This window comes from Mauremys reevesii, linkage group 11, assembly GCF_016161935.1.
Source record: "Mauremys reevesii isolate NIE-2019 linkage group 11, ASM1616193v1, whole genome shotgun sequence".
In the NCBI taxonomy this organism is placed as follows: domain Eukaryota; kingdom Metazoa; phylum Chordata; order Testudines; family Geoemydidae; genus Mauremys; species Mauremys reevesii.
Window position 1 is genome coordinate 67,537,342 of NC_052633.1, and position 18,196 is coordinate 67,555,537.

The 18,196-nt window shown below is 45.1% G+C and overlaps 1 protein-coding gene across 16 annotated transcripts in view; it reads right to left on the reverse strand.

The window, feature by feature from the left end:
• The window catches only part of SLC15A2 (solute carrier family 15 member 2), a 124,795-nt gene that overhangs the window by 34,403 nt on the left and 72,196 nt on the right, over window positions 1–18,196 (reverse strand). For 14 of the 16 annotated variants that reach the window (XM_039495707.1, XM_039495699.1, XM_039495706.1 and 11 more), the window contains 6 exons: window positions 16,407–16,453; window positions 10,392–10,479; window positions 8,589–8,730; window positions 6,436–6,528; window positions 5,239–5,338; window positions 1,867–1,957 (listed from right to left, as the gene is read on the reverse strand). In XM_039495707.1, the coding sequence (XP_039351641.1) occupies window positions 1,867–1,957; window positions 5,239–5,338; window positions 6,436–6,528; window positions 8,589–8,730; window positions 10,392–10,479; window positions 16,407–16,453 (561 nt within the window). Of the gene's footprint in view, window positions 1–1,866; window positions 1,958–5,238; window positions 5,339–6,435; window positions 6,529–8,588; window positions 8,731–10,391; window positions 10,480–16,406; window positions 16,539–18,196 lie in introns of those variants that run through there. The other 2 variants (XM_039495696.1, XM_039495712.1) reach the window with 2 other exon arrangements.

Below are 18,196 nucleotides of genomic sequence, written 5' to 3' on the forward strand. Positions count from 1 at the left end.
TAGCTGAAATCCAATAAACGAAACAGTGACACTCTAACATGTACATTTAACTTGTGACATACAGCATGGGCAGAAACAGTTGGATTTTGCCATCTAAATCCACATGCTCCACATGAAGCTGCCAAGTTTCAAAGGAATCGCTTCTCTCTCCTCTCCAGGAATCACAGAAAATAATTTGAAAACCTACACCCCCTTTCCACTTTCACCCTCCATTTTGGTTTGATGTTCCACTGCACTGACATAGAGCAAAAGTTTTAAGGGAACTGGATTTTCATCCACCCACAGAACAAATTTAGCAACAGCCTCTTAGCACCGAAATGTTGACATGGGTAAGAGAGAGAGAGAGAGAGTTGTAGTTTGTCTTTTGCTGTGTGCTTTGGCACAAATATAGTGGACACACACACCTCTAACTCCAGGAAACAAGCAGGATATTAAAATAATCACTCGGAATAAAACCTTCTGGAAGATGTCAGAAAAAAATGCTATTGAATGTGCCAGGTACCTCAGTTTATGGGACACTGCCCTCTTCTCTGTATGTTTGGATATTTATAGATATGGCCCTACCAAATTCACGGTCCATTTTGATCAATTTCACGGTCATAGGATTTTAAATAGTAAATTTCATGATTTCAGCTATTTAAAATCTGAAATTTCATGGTGTAATTGTAGGGGTCCTGACCCAAAAGGTGTTGTGTGTGTGTGTTGTGGGGGTGTCACAGAATTGTTGTAGTGGGGGTTGCAGTACTGCTACCCTTACTTCTGCACTGCTGCTGGTGGCAGCACTGCTTTCAGAGCTGGGCAGCTGGAGAGCGGCTACTGCTGGCCAGGAGCTCAGCTCTGAAGGCAGAATCACTGCCAGCAGCAGCGCAGAAGTAAAGATGGCATGGCATGGTATTGCCACTCTTACTTCTGTGCTGCAGTGGGGTGCTGCCGTCAGAGCTGGGCACCTGGCCAACAGCCACCGCTGTCTGGCTGCCCAGCTCTGAAGGCAGCGCAGAAGTAAGGGTGGCAATACTGTAAATACCCCCATAAAATAACCTTGTGACCCCCTTTTTAGGTCAGGACTCCCCATTTGAGAAAAGCTGGTCTCCCCTGTGAAATCTGTACAGTATAGGGTAAAAGCACACAAAAGACCAGATTTCGCCGTCCGTGATGTGTTTTTCATGGCTGTGAATTTGGTAGGGCCCTATTTATAGGGTGCCAATCACTGAGGTGTTCGGGCAGTGAAATACAGTAAAGTAAGTGCTGCAAGACTCAGAACAAAAATGGGTTCTGCACAATGGGTGGAATGCAAAATAGGCCTTAAATGAGGCATAGGCCATGTGCGGGTCCTCAAAACAAGCCACTCTAGGCCATGATCTGCAACCTGATCCACGCAGGCTGACCTTTATGCCTGTCTGGAGTCCCACTGAAGTGAGTGAGGCTCTGCATGAGAGCAGGGGTCAGTTTGCAGAATTGGAGCCCTAGGCAGCACTGCTAAAGTAACCCAGAATTAAAACCTACAAGGAGTAGGGCCAGATCAATCATTATCAATATGTTACTTATGGGCTGCAGAATATGCCAACCCCACATTAGCAGGGAGATGGCCTGATGGGTCTTCTCCATCCCTAAATTTTCGATTCTATGACTCGGGCTGGCTTTAAAGAAAATAAACACAGCCTGTAGCATGGTATGTCTGACTCTTCTGCTAGTTTCCATAAATCTGTTATGCAGCTTCAGCAGGATTAACAAGGCATAAATACAACACACTGGTCACTCAGAAGATAATGTAATCTCTGACATTCAATCATTATAAGAACCTAACCATCCATAGCAGAACAGTCACAGTGCAGCTAATTTAGTGGTTCATTCTCAAACAACACTGACCTCTCAATACAGGAGTAACAAATGTGGAGATCAAACTTCCCGCATTAATAGCTAGATAGAAGACTGAAAAGAATTTGCTCCTTTCTTTGGCCTAAAACGAGACAAGGCAACATCAATATCAGGGACAAAGCACAGCATCGGATTTGCAAAGGGAACACTATCAATGCTCTTGTTAGGAGGGCTGGGTTAATATTGACACATGGTGCATAAAATGCAAGCTAGAGGCAGGCAAACCAGCTTGCTTTCAGGTGACGGGATAGGCTCCCACAAATCAGTTCATGTTACTGAAAAGCACTTTGGTTCTCTTGGCATTTTGGAGGAAAAGCTGCTGCTCTGTAGCTGTCAGGAAGTTGGAGGGGGGAAGTGTTTACTTATTCAGAACAAGTAGCTTGATTCAGATTCGCTGTCACCTAATTCAATCCAATTTGGCAGCGCTTGACAGCTTGTCATTTGTTCCCACGTCCTGGCCTTTTTTTTTTCCTAAATAGAAACAGAAACCTATGCATTCTGAGGAGCTTGTAATGACAGCACAAATGAGACAGTGTGTGTGAGAGAGACTGATCTGCTGGAGAGTCTGGGAGGAGAAGCTAAGAATCACGAAACTGAGTGTTGTGATGATTTAACCAGCCTCAAACAAATAGGATCCATTAAACCAGGGGATCTGCTGCTATGTGGCTTCACCAACCATTGCTACCCTCAGAGGAGTCATGGGGGCTACTGCGGCCTGTGCGGGAAAGGTGCTTTGGTCTCTGGTCTCTGCAGTGAAGTGAAGAAAGTGAAGAGCCCAACTGCTTGGACTGTTCACTGATCTCCTGGATTTGGCCCCTACAGAAGGTTTAGGCCTTGTCAGTGCCAGCCAATCTAGCCTGCATATTGTCAGTGAATGGTTTATCTAGGAGTAAGGACCAATGAACCTTTATTCAGATAACTGTCCTCGGAGTTCACGTCTTTGGTTAATGGTAAACAGTGCAGGATTCTATTAAGTCCATATTGCTATTTTTATCTCCCGCTATCTATTTCAGTTAGCTAATAATCTTCAGAGCTAGTCTATATAGTTACAATATTACACTTTTCTAGTCACCCTGCCCCTGTGAGGTATTACTTATAGTTACAAGGGGCTGAGGGACCCAGCACTGATCCACTCCCAATAGCAGGCAACTCTTTTACAATGGGATAAAGATGGGGTGAAAGATGACTTCTCTGCTCACTTGGGTTCTGAGTTCTCAGATCACATCTCTAACCCTTGGTATTTGAATGCCACTGCATTTTTTTATTTGTTTAGCAGGATTCAAACCCATGACCTTTGACATCATAAAACTGCTGAGCCATAGAGCCCTCTGGATGAGAAAGTTTTAGTGTGGTCTCCTCTTGAAAGGAACAGCCAGAGAAAGCTCACTCGGGCTCTGCTGGTTTTGAACACAAAATATCGCACTGAATAAACTGGTGCCAGGGGTCAATTAAGAGCATTGGTGGCAATGACAGTTTAGGCTTTGAAAGAGGAGCTAAGAGCAATTTTAACAAATACAAATAACATTCACCTCATTGTGGGCCGGTTTCTGAGACAGAACCTCTGTGAAATTAGTAAGGCACTTTGAGATCCTTGGATGTTAATGAAAGGGGGTGGAATTGTGTCTTTAGATATAACAGGGTGAAATCAAATAGACTGAATAGCAGGGAAAATATCTTAATGGTGAGATCTCTTTGATCATGCAAGAATCTCCCAAAAGAAGTGCGAAAGACCATTTGCTTGAGGCATTTAAAATGAGACTGAACAAAGCTCTAGGAAATATGTAGGCAGGCAGGTGGATGAACAAAATGACCTTATGGTCTTTCCATGTGTAAATTTAACTATATATAATGTCTACTAGATTAGCAAAAAAGATAAACATTAATACTTGTAATTTATATAGCACAGAAGTAGAAGTGCCTTACAAGTACCCGCAACTTAAACCCTCACAAAACCCTTGAAAACACTTAACAGATCGGTAAACTGAGGCACAGAGTGGATCAGTATCTTGCCCAAAGTCACATTTGTATCTGAAACAGGTGTAGAACGCAGGAGTCCTGACCCTCAATTCTTTGCTCTAATCACCAGATAAAAATTGTGCTTCTTGCACATGATATTGCAAACAGATTGGTTTTTGTAATAAACATGATTATTTTACCAGCATGTGGCTATTTTTTAAAGAGAACAGTGATTTGTAAAGAATTTTGGTCACCACATTTCACACATTTACAGATTTCAACGACTTCAAAAAATGATCTGAATGCCAGAAGTGTGAACATAAAAAGTGACCTAGCAATTTTTATATTACACTCATTAGAAAAATATATCCTTCCTTGCTTTCTTAATCTTTGCAGCAGACATATGTTCATATCATGATTTGGATTAGCTAATTCTGAAAAAGGTACCATTCATGATAATCCTGATCTCCCTAGCAACAGGGAAATAAAGAAACAAAGAAATGGTTTTCAGTATTATACAAAGCATAACACATTGTTTGAAAGCAGAATAATAATGCACAGAAGCTTTTGCATTTACACAAAATCTTGCCAATCTGATTTTGTTCAGCCATATTTAGTCTGGACAACCAATTGCCTACTGACAAAAATACTTGGAAAGGAAATTTCCTGCAAAAATCTTTTTTTTCTTTGCATGTGTTCTACCTTACCTGCAGCTCTGACTTTTTACCCTGATTTGGTTCCAAAACAAATGTCGACCTATTGGAATTACCCACAGGATAGAAATTCTGATTTCCAATCAGCTCTAATAGACAAGGAAGCAACTGGTTGGATGGAAAACGTCAGTGAACACATAGGATCTTCAGTCAGCAGTGCTGATGATGTGGTAGGTAGCACTCTCCTGTCTGGCTCAGTACTGAACCAGTGTTGCTAAGGATCACAAAGCCAATGAAAGTGCTGCCTTTTGGATAAGATATAAAGCTGAGGTGCTCAACACATGTCATCATTAAAGAGGCAATTTCACACATATAGAGGTGACAATTTTGGTGTCTTCCAACTCAGGAAATAATCTGTCTACCTAATTCTCCCCTGTGCCCCAGTTTTAATCAAATATAATATTTTTCTTTACTTACTGCCCCCCAATTATTATTTTGTGCTGCTACATGTTAGTGACAGAGTTGGCTCAGAGTTCAGTGGTGACTGAAGCTTTACCTCTCTCAAGGCTGTTGTGAGGGCCCATTAACTAATGTTTGTGAAGTGCTTTGAGAATCAAGACAGAACAGTGAAGTACTATCATCTCTCTTTCCCAAGGCAGAGCATGCTTTCATTTGATTGTAGTTTGATCACGTCATATACCTCCCCATACACTGATACACCAGACACTGCATAGTTTAGAAAATAAAATCTTACATGTTCTTCTTCAAACTGGTCCCCACCAAAGGCAGCCACACAGGGTTTGATACCTCCCGTTCCAAGGGCAATCAAAGCCAGGCCAAGCATGGACAGAACCCTTCAAACAGGGATGAAAAACTTCAGCACCACAGAACCCCTTTAGGATAAAGCAGAGCACTCTAGCTACATCTTAAACCAGATGTGTCATTTATTAATCTGAACATAGGCTGTGAGTGAAGAGCAAGCTGAGATGGGCTAGTCATAGGAACAAAAGAATTATCCCCAACCCCATCCCAAACCATCAAAACATAAACCGAACCATTGCTTTTGGAGTGTTGGATAAATTCAATTAACTTTGTCGTTTTCTTGCATTTCTGAGTATCAACCAGGTATGAAAGTGAAAGTACAGAGATGCATGAGAAAGTCAGTTTCTGGTCCAGCTGGAAGCAGGAAGTACTAGAGGTCAAGAGAGAGGGTGAACTTTTTCTTGTAATATTTTCAGGCCAGATTTACCAGCAAAAAAGGTTTTGATCAGAATCACTTTTGGGTGCTTTCTGCACCCAAACTCCTAACCTAGTGAGATCCATCCATTGCTAACTACAATCAGACAGTGACCTTCCAGAATGCTTCCCAACTAGCATTAAAATACATGGGGTTGGATGGGACCAGGGAACTTAGAAAGGTGTCTAGTAAATCTGATGTTGTTTTGCCTGGTTGTGCACATTTTCTGAGCTGTGCCCAGCTAGCAGTTTATCAGACATGCTAAGAAGCGAGTTGGGGAACTGTACTGGGGAGAAGACTGATTGAAGCTCTGGAGGGAGAGAAGAGAGATGCACTGAAGAACAGATAGATTCCTTAAGTTGTGGTCCTGCCAATCTGTTTTGGAAATGTGCTCAAACTGATGATTTCATGCTCCACTGACAGACACACACAAAGTTGTTTGCATTTTCCCTAAACTTCACCCACATCATTCTGCCTGAATTTTTCTTAGCAGGTCTCGAGACTGGCCATTATCTCTAGTACAAGTTATCTGCTTGGTTTACAATTATGAAGCTGCATAAACTACAGGATGTATATGAGTAAAAGCATCTTGTACAAATCCCAAAGGCTGATGGCCTGACAAAGGGAAGACACTATTAGAGATGTCTATTTGGGAGCTGTATAAATGAATAACCATAATAATGTATCAAAACACCAGTTCAAAGACTTACTTACACATGAACAACCTGGTTTCCCACAGTTGGTATCGCACCAACAGACTTTATCACGTGGCCAATCACATAAACAATAGAGAGGTAGATAATCGTCCTAAGAAAGAAAACAGTAGCAGCTGAATACTTGTCGGGTAATTTGTGACCTGCAAACAGAATGCATGTCGGCATTTCCTGATACAGTGGGATTGCTTGGCATTTGCACTGGTAACTGGCCAGTCCACAGCATAGGCAACTCCCAGGCCTGTAACTTCTGTGTCAGCATTGAAAGTGTCATAGGAAAGAGATAGGCAAATGGGTTCAGATGGTGGGGTTAAAATTAACAGAGAGGGACAGACATTGCTTTGTGCACACGCAGATCTCCAGGTGGAATTAACTAACCATGTTCCAATTCAAAATGTTGTTTTAGGTGGTTATCCAGGTGATATTTAGTTGATTAACAAACACAGGCATTTGCCAGCCCACCTGCCAAATGAATGCGTACTTTGGAGGGTGCGTATTGTATGCTCATACACTCCAAAGAGTTACGTTATATCTGTGTTTCAGGCAGATGTTTTTAAGAGCAGCATTGACAGATGCAGTGGCTAGGATAACACAGTGTGATGAAAGCATTCTGATGATCCCATTCTAACAGCAGCTGAGGCTCCAGAAGACAACTTGTGATCCAATGGTCACAGCAAAAGTTGGGAACCAGAGCAGCCCTAAATGGGTTCAAATCCCAACTGACTCAGTTAATTCCTAGGGATGTAAGAATTACCAGATGGGATCAGACCCATCTAGTCCAGCAGACTGTCATCATCAGTGGCCAGTATCAGCTGCTTAGGCAATAACCCTGCAATAGGCAGCTGAGGCATAACCGCCCCAGGGAAAGTTTCCTCTGAACTCCTACTACTTAAGAGATCTGGTTGAGGGTTTATATCCTTCAGGTCACCGACACCCTTGTATATCAGTGAACTCAGCTCTTAAACTTGAGTAACCAAGCTGCAAAATAAAACCTCCAGTGTTACTTTGTTTGTTTGAACGGACAAGGGAGTTTGGAAGCTGGATTTTAGGGAAGAGGATGTCGGCGGCCTGTTGGGAACATGCTAGCAGAAAGAGGGATCCAAACTGGTTTTCTCTTGTTCAGACCCTTGTTTCTAGGACAGCATGAAGCAGGAAGTCCATGCTCAGTTCTGGAAAGAAGGGAGATCTCCATGTTGTTTTTGAGAAGACAATATGGTCTAGACATCAGAACACAAGACTGGGAAGCAGGATTCCTGGATCCTTATCTCCACCTCTGCCACTGACCTTGGGCAAGTCACATGTTATTCTCTAGGAGTCATGTGGCACCTTAATGACTAACAAATTTATTAGAGCATAAGCTTTTGTGTGCTATGTCCCACTTCTTCAGATGTATGGAGTGAAAATTACAATAGGCAGGCATAAATATACAGCACAAGAAAAGATGGGAGTTACCTTACCAAGCCCGGGGGAGGGGCAGGGGAGAGAGTCAATGATTCAGTCAGGGTGGATGTGTCCCATTCCCAACAGTTGACAAGGTGTCCCATTCCCAACAGTTGACAAGGTGAATGTCAACACAGTAAAAATTATTTTTTGTAGTGCTAATGATGCCAATTCCATCAGGGTGGATGGCCCATACTCAACAGTTGATGGGAGATTACCTCTTGTAGTGACCCAGCCATTCCCAGACTTTACTCGGGCCTAATTTGATGGTGTCAAGTTTGCAAATGTACCTCAGATTCCTCACCTGTAAATTGGCGAAATAATGGTTGCCTACCTCAGAGGGGACTTATGGGGTTTAATTTATTAATCATTGTAAATCATTTATTGAGCCTCGGATGGAAGAGAATTACAGAGCATTATTAAAAGTAGTGCTCCAGCATCTTCTCTCTCTCTCGGTTTTTATACCATGCCTACCACTGTGCTCTACAGGTACCTTGAGCCTCATGGGGTATCTTTGAATCCTGTGCCTCATCACCATAATATTGTGCCACCACAATACACATACCATGATTCCCCACATGCGAGTGCTGAAGCACTTCTTTTATGGCGGCCCTGAAAATGATAGGCTTCAGCAAGCATATAGCTGTTCACTCATTACTGGAGGGGTAAAGCTGGCGGTTAGTATATTTGAACTAAAAAGGTTTCCTTCCTTACTTGAATTTTCCCAGCCATGTGTCGGCGATGAGAGCTCCAATGACAGGTGTGAAATAACACAGGCCTGAAAAGGCATGGTATATGGTGGTGGATAAGTTGTCATCCCAGTGGAGGAAGTTGAGAAAATACAAAGTCAGCACAGCTTGAAAAAAAAGGAAACAAACAAAACAGGTCAGATAATCCATACACACAACCAGGCAGGTGAACAAGGTGGGTTAAATCACTGTGACTAAGATCAACTGAATTGTTTGTATAAGACTATGATGCACACAATGGCATGGAAAGAATTAAAAGTCTTGGACTCGCCTTTGTGACTTTTCTTTCCCCGCCTGTCTCGTGGTCAGGTATCATTACACTTCTGATTAGATCCCTTTCATACTATAGTAACAGGGCCCTTGGCTAGGATCAACTCCAGGACCTCCATATTTAATATCATGAGTCCCTCCTACATGAGCTAAAGGAACAAGTCATCATCTTGAGCACAGAAGCAGACTTATAAACTCCTTAACATAGTCCAGCTTTTGGAGGGGGACAAAGACCCACATTCTGCCAGTGTGCAGTACACTCCCCCTCTGCCTGAGGACACTTGCCCTGAGCATCAATGATCCACAGCTGTTCAGTAGTTACGTGTGGACAGTGAGGTGACATGTAATGGGCCTGTTTTCTTTTATGAAGCTGATCCTGAGTTCAGCTGGGGCTTTGTCTTATACAAGGACAGGATCTGGATGTCTGTCACCTGAACGTATTCAGTAAGGGTGATAGTCACTCCTTTTGGGTAAGGCCGGCATAAGGACAGCCAGGAGGTTTAAAACCACAGGGAAAGGGTAGCATGGTGGGCAGTTAGGGTGGAATAGCCATGTGGTAGATCTCCACATTATCCTGTGCAGCAACCAATGTGCAAGGTCAGTTTCAAGAGAGACCAGGGCAGGGCTACAGGATTTGCGTTTATACAGATCCAGCTGCTTAGAAACCTACAGAGGCATGTGGAACAGAAGCAGCTGCTTCACCAGCCTATGGGCTGGAACAGGGGCTGCCAAAGATTGTGCTGCACCCTGTAAGCAAAGGTGACCCGAGGAGACAGTGTTGGGATCAGGTTAAGACTAGGGCTCATTTTGCTACCGTATCAAGGATTAAGATTTGGATTAGAATTCATTATTGTCCACAAATCTGCAAATGGCAGACCCCATATGGCAAGGCTGTCCTGAAATCAGCTGATATTTGATAGTGGAAATCTAGCAAGATCAAGTGAAAATCTGAGACTGCAACCTCACGGGGAGATTCCAGCTATGTCAGATAGAAGCCCCCTTCCCAGTCTGGCATCTGATCTGAAACCAAACCTGTAGGTGCAAATGTGGATCCACGGTTTCAAATCTGACCCTCCCACCCACTGAAATTGGAAGGGGTTCTGACTGGCTAGTCTGGTTTCAGGCCCCCTCTATTTGGAAGTGTATCGATGTCCAGAGTGCATCCCAGGACATATTTTGCTGCCAGCCCGATACTAACCTCCGATTTTACACAAGCAAGTTTTGGGTGAGCATGCCTTTGCTCACATAGTTTCCTACATTGCTCGTGTAAATGCAATAAGTGCACACACAAACCAGAGCCTATGGACGAACTCAGAAGCCATGGGAAAACCTGACCCAGGATGCACATGGGGTTTTAATTAGTTAAACTGATACTTTGAAGAACTCTCTCTGAGTCAATGTGCAGTATAGCAATGGGCATATATTTGAAGACAACAGACCAGGGTGAGGGGAGCCCTGCCAAGAAAAGCAAAGTAGGGTTATTAGATACACCGTGTACCTTTCATGCCATAGTAGGAGAAGCGTTCGCAGAACTCGTTCACCACGATGAAGGCAATGCTGAGCGGGTAGTTGGTGCCACATAGTTTCTATGAGAAACAAATAGGAACATGCTGGGTTTGTGAAAAGCAGTGGTCCCAGCAACGTCTTCCCATAGGCTATGTGCAGCTGATGTCAGAGATGAGTCCAATCCAAAACCCCACAGCCAAACACCCCAAATTCCAAGGAGATTAACAGCCACATCCCAGCCGTGTAGTTCTGGCACACTGGTGAAAATCAGGCTCCGAGGATGGGCTGCTCCCTGCCAGCCATGGTTACTGCTGCAGTCAAGGTTCTCCTAGGTGGGTCACCTAGGGTTACCAACTTTCTACTTGCACAAAACTGAACACCCTTGCCCTGCCCCCTACCCCACCCCTTCTCTGAGGCCCCACCCCTGCCCCACCTCTTCTCTGAGGCCCCACCCCCTGCTCACGCCATCCCCCCTCCCTCTGTCGCTCACTCTCCCCACCCTCGTTGTCATCCCAGTGGAGGAAGTTGAGAAAATACAAAGTCAGCACAGCTTGAAAAAAAAGGAAACAAACAAAACAGGTCATGAGGGGTTTGGGGTGCAGGAGGGGGCTCTGGGCTGGGGGGTGGAGCCACGGGATTCAGAGTATGGGAGGGGGCTCCGGGCCGAGGCAGGGGGTTGGGGTGGGGGAGTAAAGTGGTGGGGGGGGGGAAGGCTTCGGCTGGGGGGTGCAGACTCTGAGGTGGGGCTGGGGATGCGGGGTTTGGGATATAAGAAAGTGCTCTGAGTTGGGACCGAGGGGTTAGGAGGGTAGGACGGGGATCAGGGCTGGGGCAGGGGGTTGGGGCGCAGGAGGGGATCAGGGGTGCAGGCTCTGGGCAGCACTTACCTCAAGCAGCTCCTGGAAGCAGCAGCATGTCCCCCCTCTGGCTCCTATGTGGAGGCACGGCCAGGTGGCTCTGTGTGCTACCCCCGTCCACAGACACTGCCCCTGCAGCTCCCATTGCTCACAGTTCCTGGCCAATGGGAGCTGAGGAGCTGACGCTTGGAGTGATGGGCAGCGTACGGAGCCCCCTGGCTGTCCCTATGATTGGGAGACGGACGGGGGACATGCCGCTGCTTCCGGGAGCCGCCCGGGGCCACAGCAGGCAAGGAGCCTGCCTTAGCCCTGGTGCGCCACTGACCGGACTTTTAACAGCCTGGTCAGCAGTGCTGACCAGAGCCTTCAGGGTCCCTTTTCGACTGGGTGTTCTGGATGAAAACCAGATACCCAGCAACCCTAGGGTCACCTGCCCCTCCTCCAGGCATGTTCCACTCGCTGAGGTCTGAACTTCCTTCAGCTTTTCTTTTGCTCCCTCACTCCCACGGCAACTCCTCCACCAATGAGTAGGAGTCGGGGTTCATCTGCTGCTCCTGTTGAGGCTGGGATTCCCTCCAGTGAGTCCCCTCCTCTCCCCACAGGTTACTGCTCCTTCTGCTGAGGCCTTCTGAGCAGGACACTCACTGTCCCTCCCCACCCGGTGCTGCTTTTTCCACTAAGGATTCGTCTTAGCAGTTCCATCACTCTCTGTTGCCATGGCTGCCCCCTGGGCTCTCACAGCAGCGCTCCGCCATCTCCCACCAGGCTCTCTTGCCCCAGACACATGGAACTGTCCCACCGGCTTTACAAAGAGGGAGAAGACCAGCTCCTTCCAATTTTGCCAGTGTGTATCCCCCTGGCCCAATTCATCTATTTGGCACTCCCTTCCCTGGTCAATTCAGTTCTGCCCACTCACCAGTTCTGCACCCCTCTTCCCCCAGATTCTGTCTCTAGTTTACTCCTACTGTGGCTGGAGTTGGTACTTAACCTGCCTTTATCACAGAGTAACTGCCCCTCTCTCTTATTCCAAGAACAGAGCAATGTTGTAGTATCAGTAGTTTTTTGTTTTGTTTTTTTTAAATACAGCGACTGGTGAATAATTCCTCTGAGCTTGGCTGCTATTTCACTGAATCTCACCTAACCGAGGCTAGCTTTACCCTCTCAGAGTAAAAAGTCAAGGGATTTCATTTAAACACAAATGAGTCTTGACAGGACCACGGAGCGTGCCTCAGTCATTCCTTCTATATGCTCTTTGTCCATGCATTGCCTGCTTAGCCTCGTTTCCTCACAACAGGGGATGTGCCTCTTCAGAACATGGCCTATCCCATACCAATTAGGGACAGCCCCAAGTAGTAAGAGAGAAGGACTTATTACAACCAGAGGCTGGGTCTACATTGAAAAGTTAGGTGGACATAAGTCACCTTGCGTTGACCTAGTTGTGCACGTGTCTACACTTTAATTTTAATCCCACCAATGTAAGCACCCCATTATGGCCACACACTAACACCAACTCCCCAAATGGCATTGAGGATCTGGTGCTTGCAATACTTGTGACAATAGTGCAGGGCTTTGCAGTTTCCATCCTACTGTCAGAGATGGTAGACAGCAAAGAGGGCTGTGTGAGCTCGTGGGATTTTTTAAAAAGGCGTGAAAATGGTGGGGTATGGATGACATGGGATGGAGAAAACTGCATGCTGAGAACTTGCTCCCAGTTATCTCTGCATGATTCGTTTCTGCACTACCATGCATTGCCAAAACTTCCCCAAAGACAGTGCAGTGGCAAATTGCACACTGGGATACCTACACATGGTGCACCACACTATGCAGAGACACAAGTACTCCTGGTGAGTACCTGCAGAAGCCAAGTAGTCATGCACATGAGTGACATATTAACTGCAGTGACTTTATGGCAACATAACTTGTGTCAGCCAAAGTCTGTAGTGCAGATGTGGCCTGACTCATGGGTAAGGCTCCGTGTCTGTCACTGAGGTCGTGGAAGTCATGGATTCCGTGACTTTCCTCGACCTCTGTGACTTCTGCAGTGGCCAGTGTGGCTGACCCCTGGGCCACCCAAGCAGCTGGCTCCAGGGCCAGATGCTCAGGTGGCTCCAGGGACAGCCATACTGGCCGCTGCTCAGGCGGCCCCTGGCAGCCGTCCCAAGATGGCCAGAGCAGCCGTGGTCTGCTGGCCCCTGCAGCGGTCCCCAGGCGGCTGGCTGGAGCAGCTGCAGTCTGCTGGCCCCAGCCACTAGTGCCGATGGCATCCCCCCAAGATTTAGTCACAGGTATTTTTAGTAAAAATCATGGACAGGTCATGGGCCGTGAATTTTTGTTTATTGCCCATGACCTGTCCATGACTTTTACTAAAAATACCCATGACTAAATCATAGCCTACTCATGGGTGGTGTTTGTGTTTTTAATTTCTTAAAGAGCCATATTATGGGGCCAAAATGACACGAGATCTGGTCTTCCCAGTAGATTTTAGCTCCTGAAGGATGGAAATACTGATCTCCTCTTTTTTAAGCCTCAAAAATGGCTCACAAAACACAAATACAGATGCCAAAATAGATGTTTATTCAAGCATGCCCAAATATTGAGGCATTTGGGGTTTATTTTAATTCCTGGAGTGACAGAATATTTTAACCTCAAATACCAGTTTAACAATCCCCCCCCTTTTTTTTTTTTGGCCAGGAATGTACAAGAGCAATGAAAGACTGTATGAGTGAACTAAAAAAGAATAAAAAATTAAACCTTCAAGAATTTAACCCCATTTGTCTAAACACAAATATTTTGGTGCATCATTTCAAACATATTTTTCATCTCTTATTTATGGGATAAAGACTTCAGCCATCATACCTGTTTCTTCAGAAACCTTCTGACCATGTGCCCAGGCTGAGCAATTGTTATTAATGTTATTTATTATTTACTCTGTAGCTATAAAGTCTGGAATACAGTTTGTAAGCAAAATCCTACACAAGGTGGCTTAATTTCTCAGATTTCTGCACTAGCACCCCTTGTTAATTAACCCCCCTAAGCATAAAAACTTGTAAATATTGCAAGTGTGGATGCACGCCCAGGCACACACACATACACATTCACACCTCAGAGTGTAATGTCTGCCTTTCTCCAACAAGTTGTTTGTAATCAAGAAAAAGCAGAGAAAGGGAAGTATGCAATTCTGTCTTTTTTTTGCAAACAGAAATAAAAGTGCACTACATGAATATTTCTGCCTATCCAAAAATTTGCAAGAGATTCCTGATTTTCACAGTCCTGTGCGGCTAGCATGCAGAAAATTTAAAAAGTTACAAATTTAGGGCCTAATTCTGCAGACGCTTATTGCCGCATGTAGCGATTACTACCCACTGAAAGTCAAAGTGCACTTCTCACCTCAGTAATCACTAACAGAGCTGTGACTTTTTGGTTCTCTGGTCATTTGGAAAAAATTAGAGTGAAGGATGGAATTGCTTCAGGTCAACCAGAAACGAAGTCTCTGACAAATCAAAAAAAATCATTTTGGGGCATGCAGTGTTTTGTTTGACTTGAAGCAAAACATTTCCTTTAGTTTTGAAGGATTTTTTCATTTTCTAACTTTTTTAAATAAAATTGAAGTAAATTTCAATGTGAAAAGTCATTGTGCATCAAAGAAATCAAAATGTTTTGTTTCAAACAAAACAAACATTTCAAATGAAACAAAACATTTTGATTTTTTAGGGGGAAAAAAATCTTCTTTTCTTCCAACCAACACAATGGCAAATTCGACACGGATTTGTAAAATGTTTTGGTCACTCTGACTGCATTTTTCAGTGAAAAAAAGTTTCATCTGAAAAACTTCGCCCAGCTGTAACTACGAACGCTGTATGTAGCAATTGTCTGCAGTATCGGGTCTTTAGTTTTGGCTTCAGCATCATGATGTGGCAATGTTGTGTTGCGAGGAACCAATGAAGTGGTATCTTCCCAAACTGATGTTGCATCAGCATGTGATGTCATCTAGGAAGCAGGAGGCGGCAGCATAAAACCAAAGGCAGGCTTGACAGTTAAGAAATACTGAGTTGTTGTCCCAGTTCTATCACTGACTTGCTCTGTGGCCTTGGGGCAAAACTTTTAGACTTGGGTATCTAAAATTAGACAACTTAATCCATACTTAGGACAGCTTCTGCCACACTTACTGACACTGAGTAGTAGCACTTGACTCTGCAACTAGTCCCCTTGAAATCAGTGGTGCTGCTCATGGAGTAATGAGCTCCTCAAAGTATATAGAGGTGGGAGAATCTGTTACCTAGATAAGGGCATAATTTGCAGAACTGTTGAGCACTCACAGATCCCAAGGAAGTTGACCCTCGTCACCTTTGAAAATCAGGCCCCATATGAAGGTGTCTGTATATTGATTTAGGGCCCAGATCCTCCAAAGTATGTTATAGGTGCCTAAGTCCCATTGGCTCTAGAATTAAAAGGAAATATTCCCATTTGCAAGCACAAAATAGCAGCCGTTTTTATGGGCCCCAGAAGTCAGGTCCGGAAAAAGCAAACTTTGGGCTCAGCGGAAGCATGACAAAATGCGCAGGTCTCAATCGCTGGATGAGAACTAGCCTGAGAGGCAGCACACATGTCAGAGCTGCATAGCGAGAAAATGATTTGCTAGATCTGCCTTTAAATCTCAGCTGAAGATTTTAACCGGAGCCTCTCACTCTGGAGAGGGAGCACTGGAATGCGTGGCAATGGCCAGTGCTAGCATCGCATCTGTTTCACTGCTCAGCAGCATCTGGAAACTGCCTCTGTAGTGGCTTTACAACAAACTGTGCAAATAAATAGGCCCACTCCGGAGCCCCTACACTCCTCCCTGCCCTCCAAATCTTCACTTCAAAGGAACCATCCTGCAAGAGAAGGAGCCTCCAGGAAAAAGGCAGGAATCAAAGCTGCATTTCCCAAAGAATCTGACAGCTCATTTTCCCCCATAAACTGCCCTTTCTTAATTTAATCCGGTTAGCAGAGGGGATTTTGTTTTGAGTTTTTAATGCTAATTCCAGTCCAAGGCAAGAAGGAGTGTCTGTCTGCAGGCACAGCACGACAAGGGAAGGAACAGAGCAATCCTGAAAGGTTTGGAGTGAACAAAACAGAAAGCAAAAAAAGGAAGCCCCATGTAATATACTCACCGGGGATTTTTTCTGAGAAGAGAAACCTCCTCTGGGGGGATCATCTCCTGCAGGAATAAAAGTGAACAAAGTTTCCTTGGATTTGTTTTTCTGAAAAGCGTTCATCTCTCTTCTCGCCTCGTCTCACACCATGGTATGTAGTTGTTGTGAGTTGACTGGAAGACTTCCAACCACAGGGCTTGGAGTTTGATTCAGTTAAGTTAACCCTAATCAAGCCCATTTCTGCACTGGTGGGGATGATACTAGGAATGACAACAACGGAGCTGTTGTAGTAGCTCATCCTAAATCACTAACGGATTTGGTTTTCTCAGCACTTTGCATTGTTTGTTTGGCACTCCCCTGGCTATCGTGCATGAACTAGCCCGACAAAGAACCGTGTGCCACAGAGATATGATCCCAAGAACAAATGCCAGATCCAAACACCTCTGGAGCCTGTTGAAGCTCAGATTTAGGAGCAAAGTTTGCATCTCAGGCCAGTCTCAGTAATAACAGATTTGCATCTGACGAAGTGGGTATTCACCCACGAAAGCTCATGCTCCAATACGTCTGTTAGTCTATAAAGTGCCACAGGACTCTTTGCTGCTTTAACAGATTTATTAAATTCTTTCCAGAGCTAAAAGGTGGACTGGAGAAAAGTACCACATGGATAGCACAGTGACAACATAAAAGATATTACCTCATCCACCTTGTCTCTCTAACAAGCTACCTGTGGGTTATACTTGTGGTGCCAACCTCTGCTGCACCTTTCAGACCATAGCCCTGATGGGTTCCTGAACCCCATTAAATAAGTCCCACTCTGCTCTCAGCATATAGATACACTTGATATTTTCCCCACATTCAGCTCCCCACAGCAATCCTGCAATCCCCTGTAGAACCATTTAATTTGCTGCCCCCATACAGATCCCTCCCTCATGCTCCACCAGGGCAGCCCCAAGTGGACCCCCCAATTCACTGCCCCATTTCCCCCTGTGAGAAGGCCTAAATCCCTCCCCCTATAGAAACCCTTCAGCAAGTTCATTCTGGAGGCCTCCTGATGTGCCCCCCATGGTGCTGAATGACTCCTGCATGGTGCAGTGATCCTTTGATTCCCACTGAAGACAATGGGAGTTAAGGGTGCTCAGCTCCTTGCAGGATTGGACCAATAGACACCCAATGCCCTTTGCCTATATATGCCCCTCCCCATAAATCTTCTGCAAGGGACTCTGTGGAGCTCTGTTCCACAAAAAATATCCCTGATGCATTGGCCACACTTGCAACACTGCCTGCTATAAAGCCCCATATCCATTCCCTCCTGGAATTTCCCATCTTGTATTTCCACACCCACCAAGACTCCCTGAAGAGCTCCTGTCCCACCTTCCCCAAGATCCATGACTTTGCCCGGTCTAGAGACACCTGGGTCTGACCATTACCATCTTGTATACGGACAACCAGACACTTGTCCAACACGAGCACAGGAAAACTGCCTTTTGATCATAAAGGGAAGCCCCACCAACTTCTTGCTGGCTTTACCCCTTGCACCTTAATCATCAGTAAGAACACGTCTTCTCTTGTGAAGCAGACCAGCACAGGTTGACTTCAATGCACCAGCTGAGAAGGTGGCCCGGTCAGAATCTGGCCGCCTCTGTGCAAGATACACTGCATTGGTGGGGATGCAGCACCCCTAGCTGCTGGCACAGCTGTGAGGAAAGATCTCCTGTCCCCCCTTTTGGATGCTTATGCTGACTCCATAATACTGCAGGCCTGTCTCCTGATTATTAATCGTCACAATACCTTACATGCCTGCACAGTAC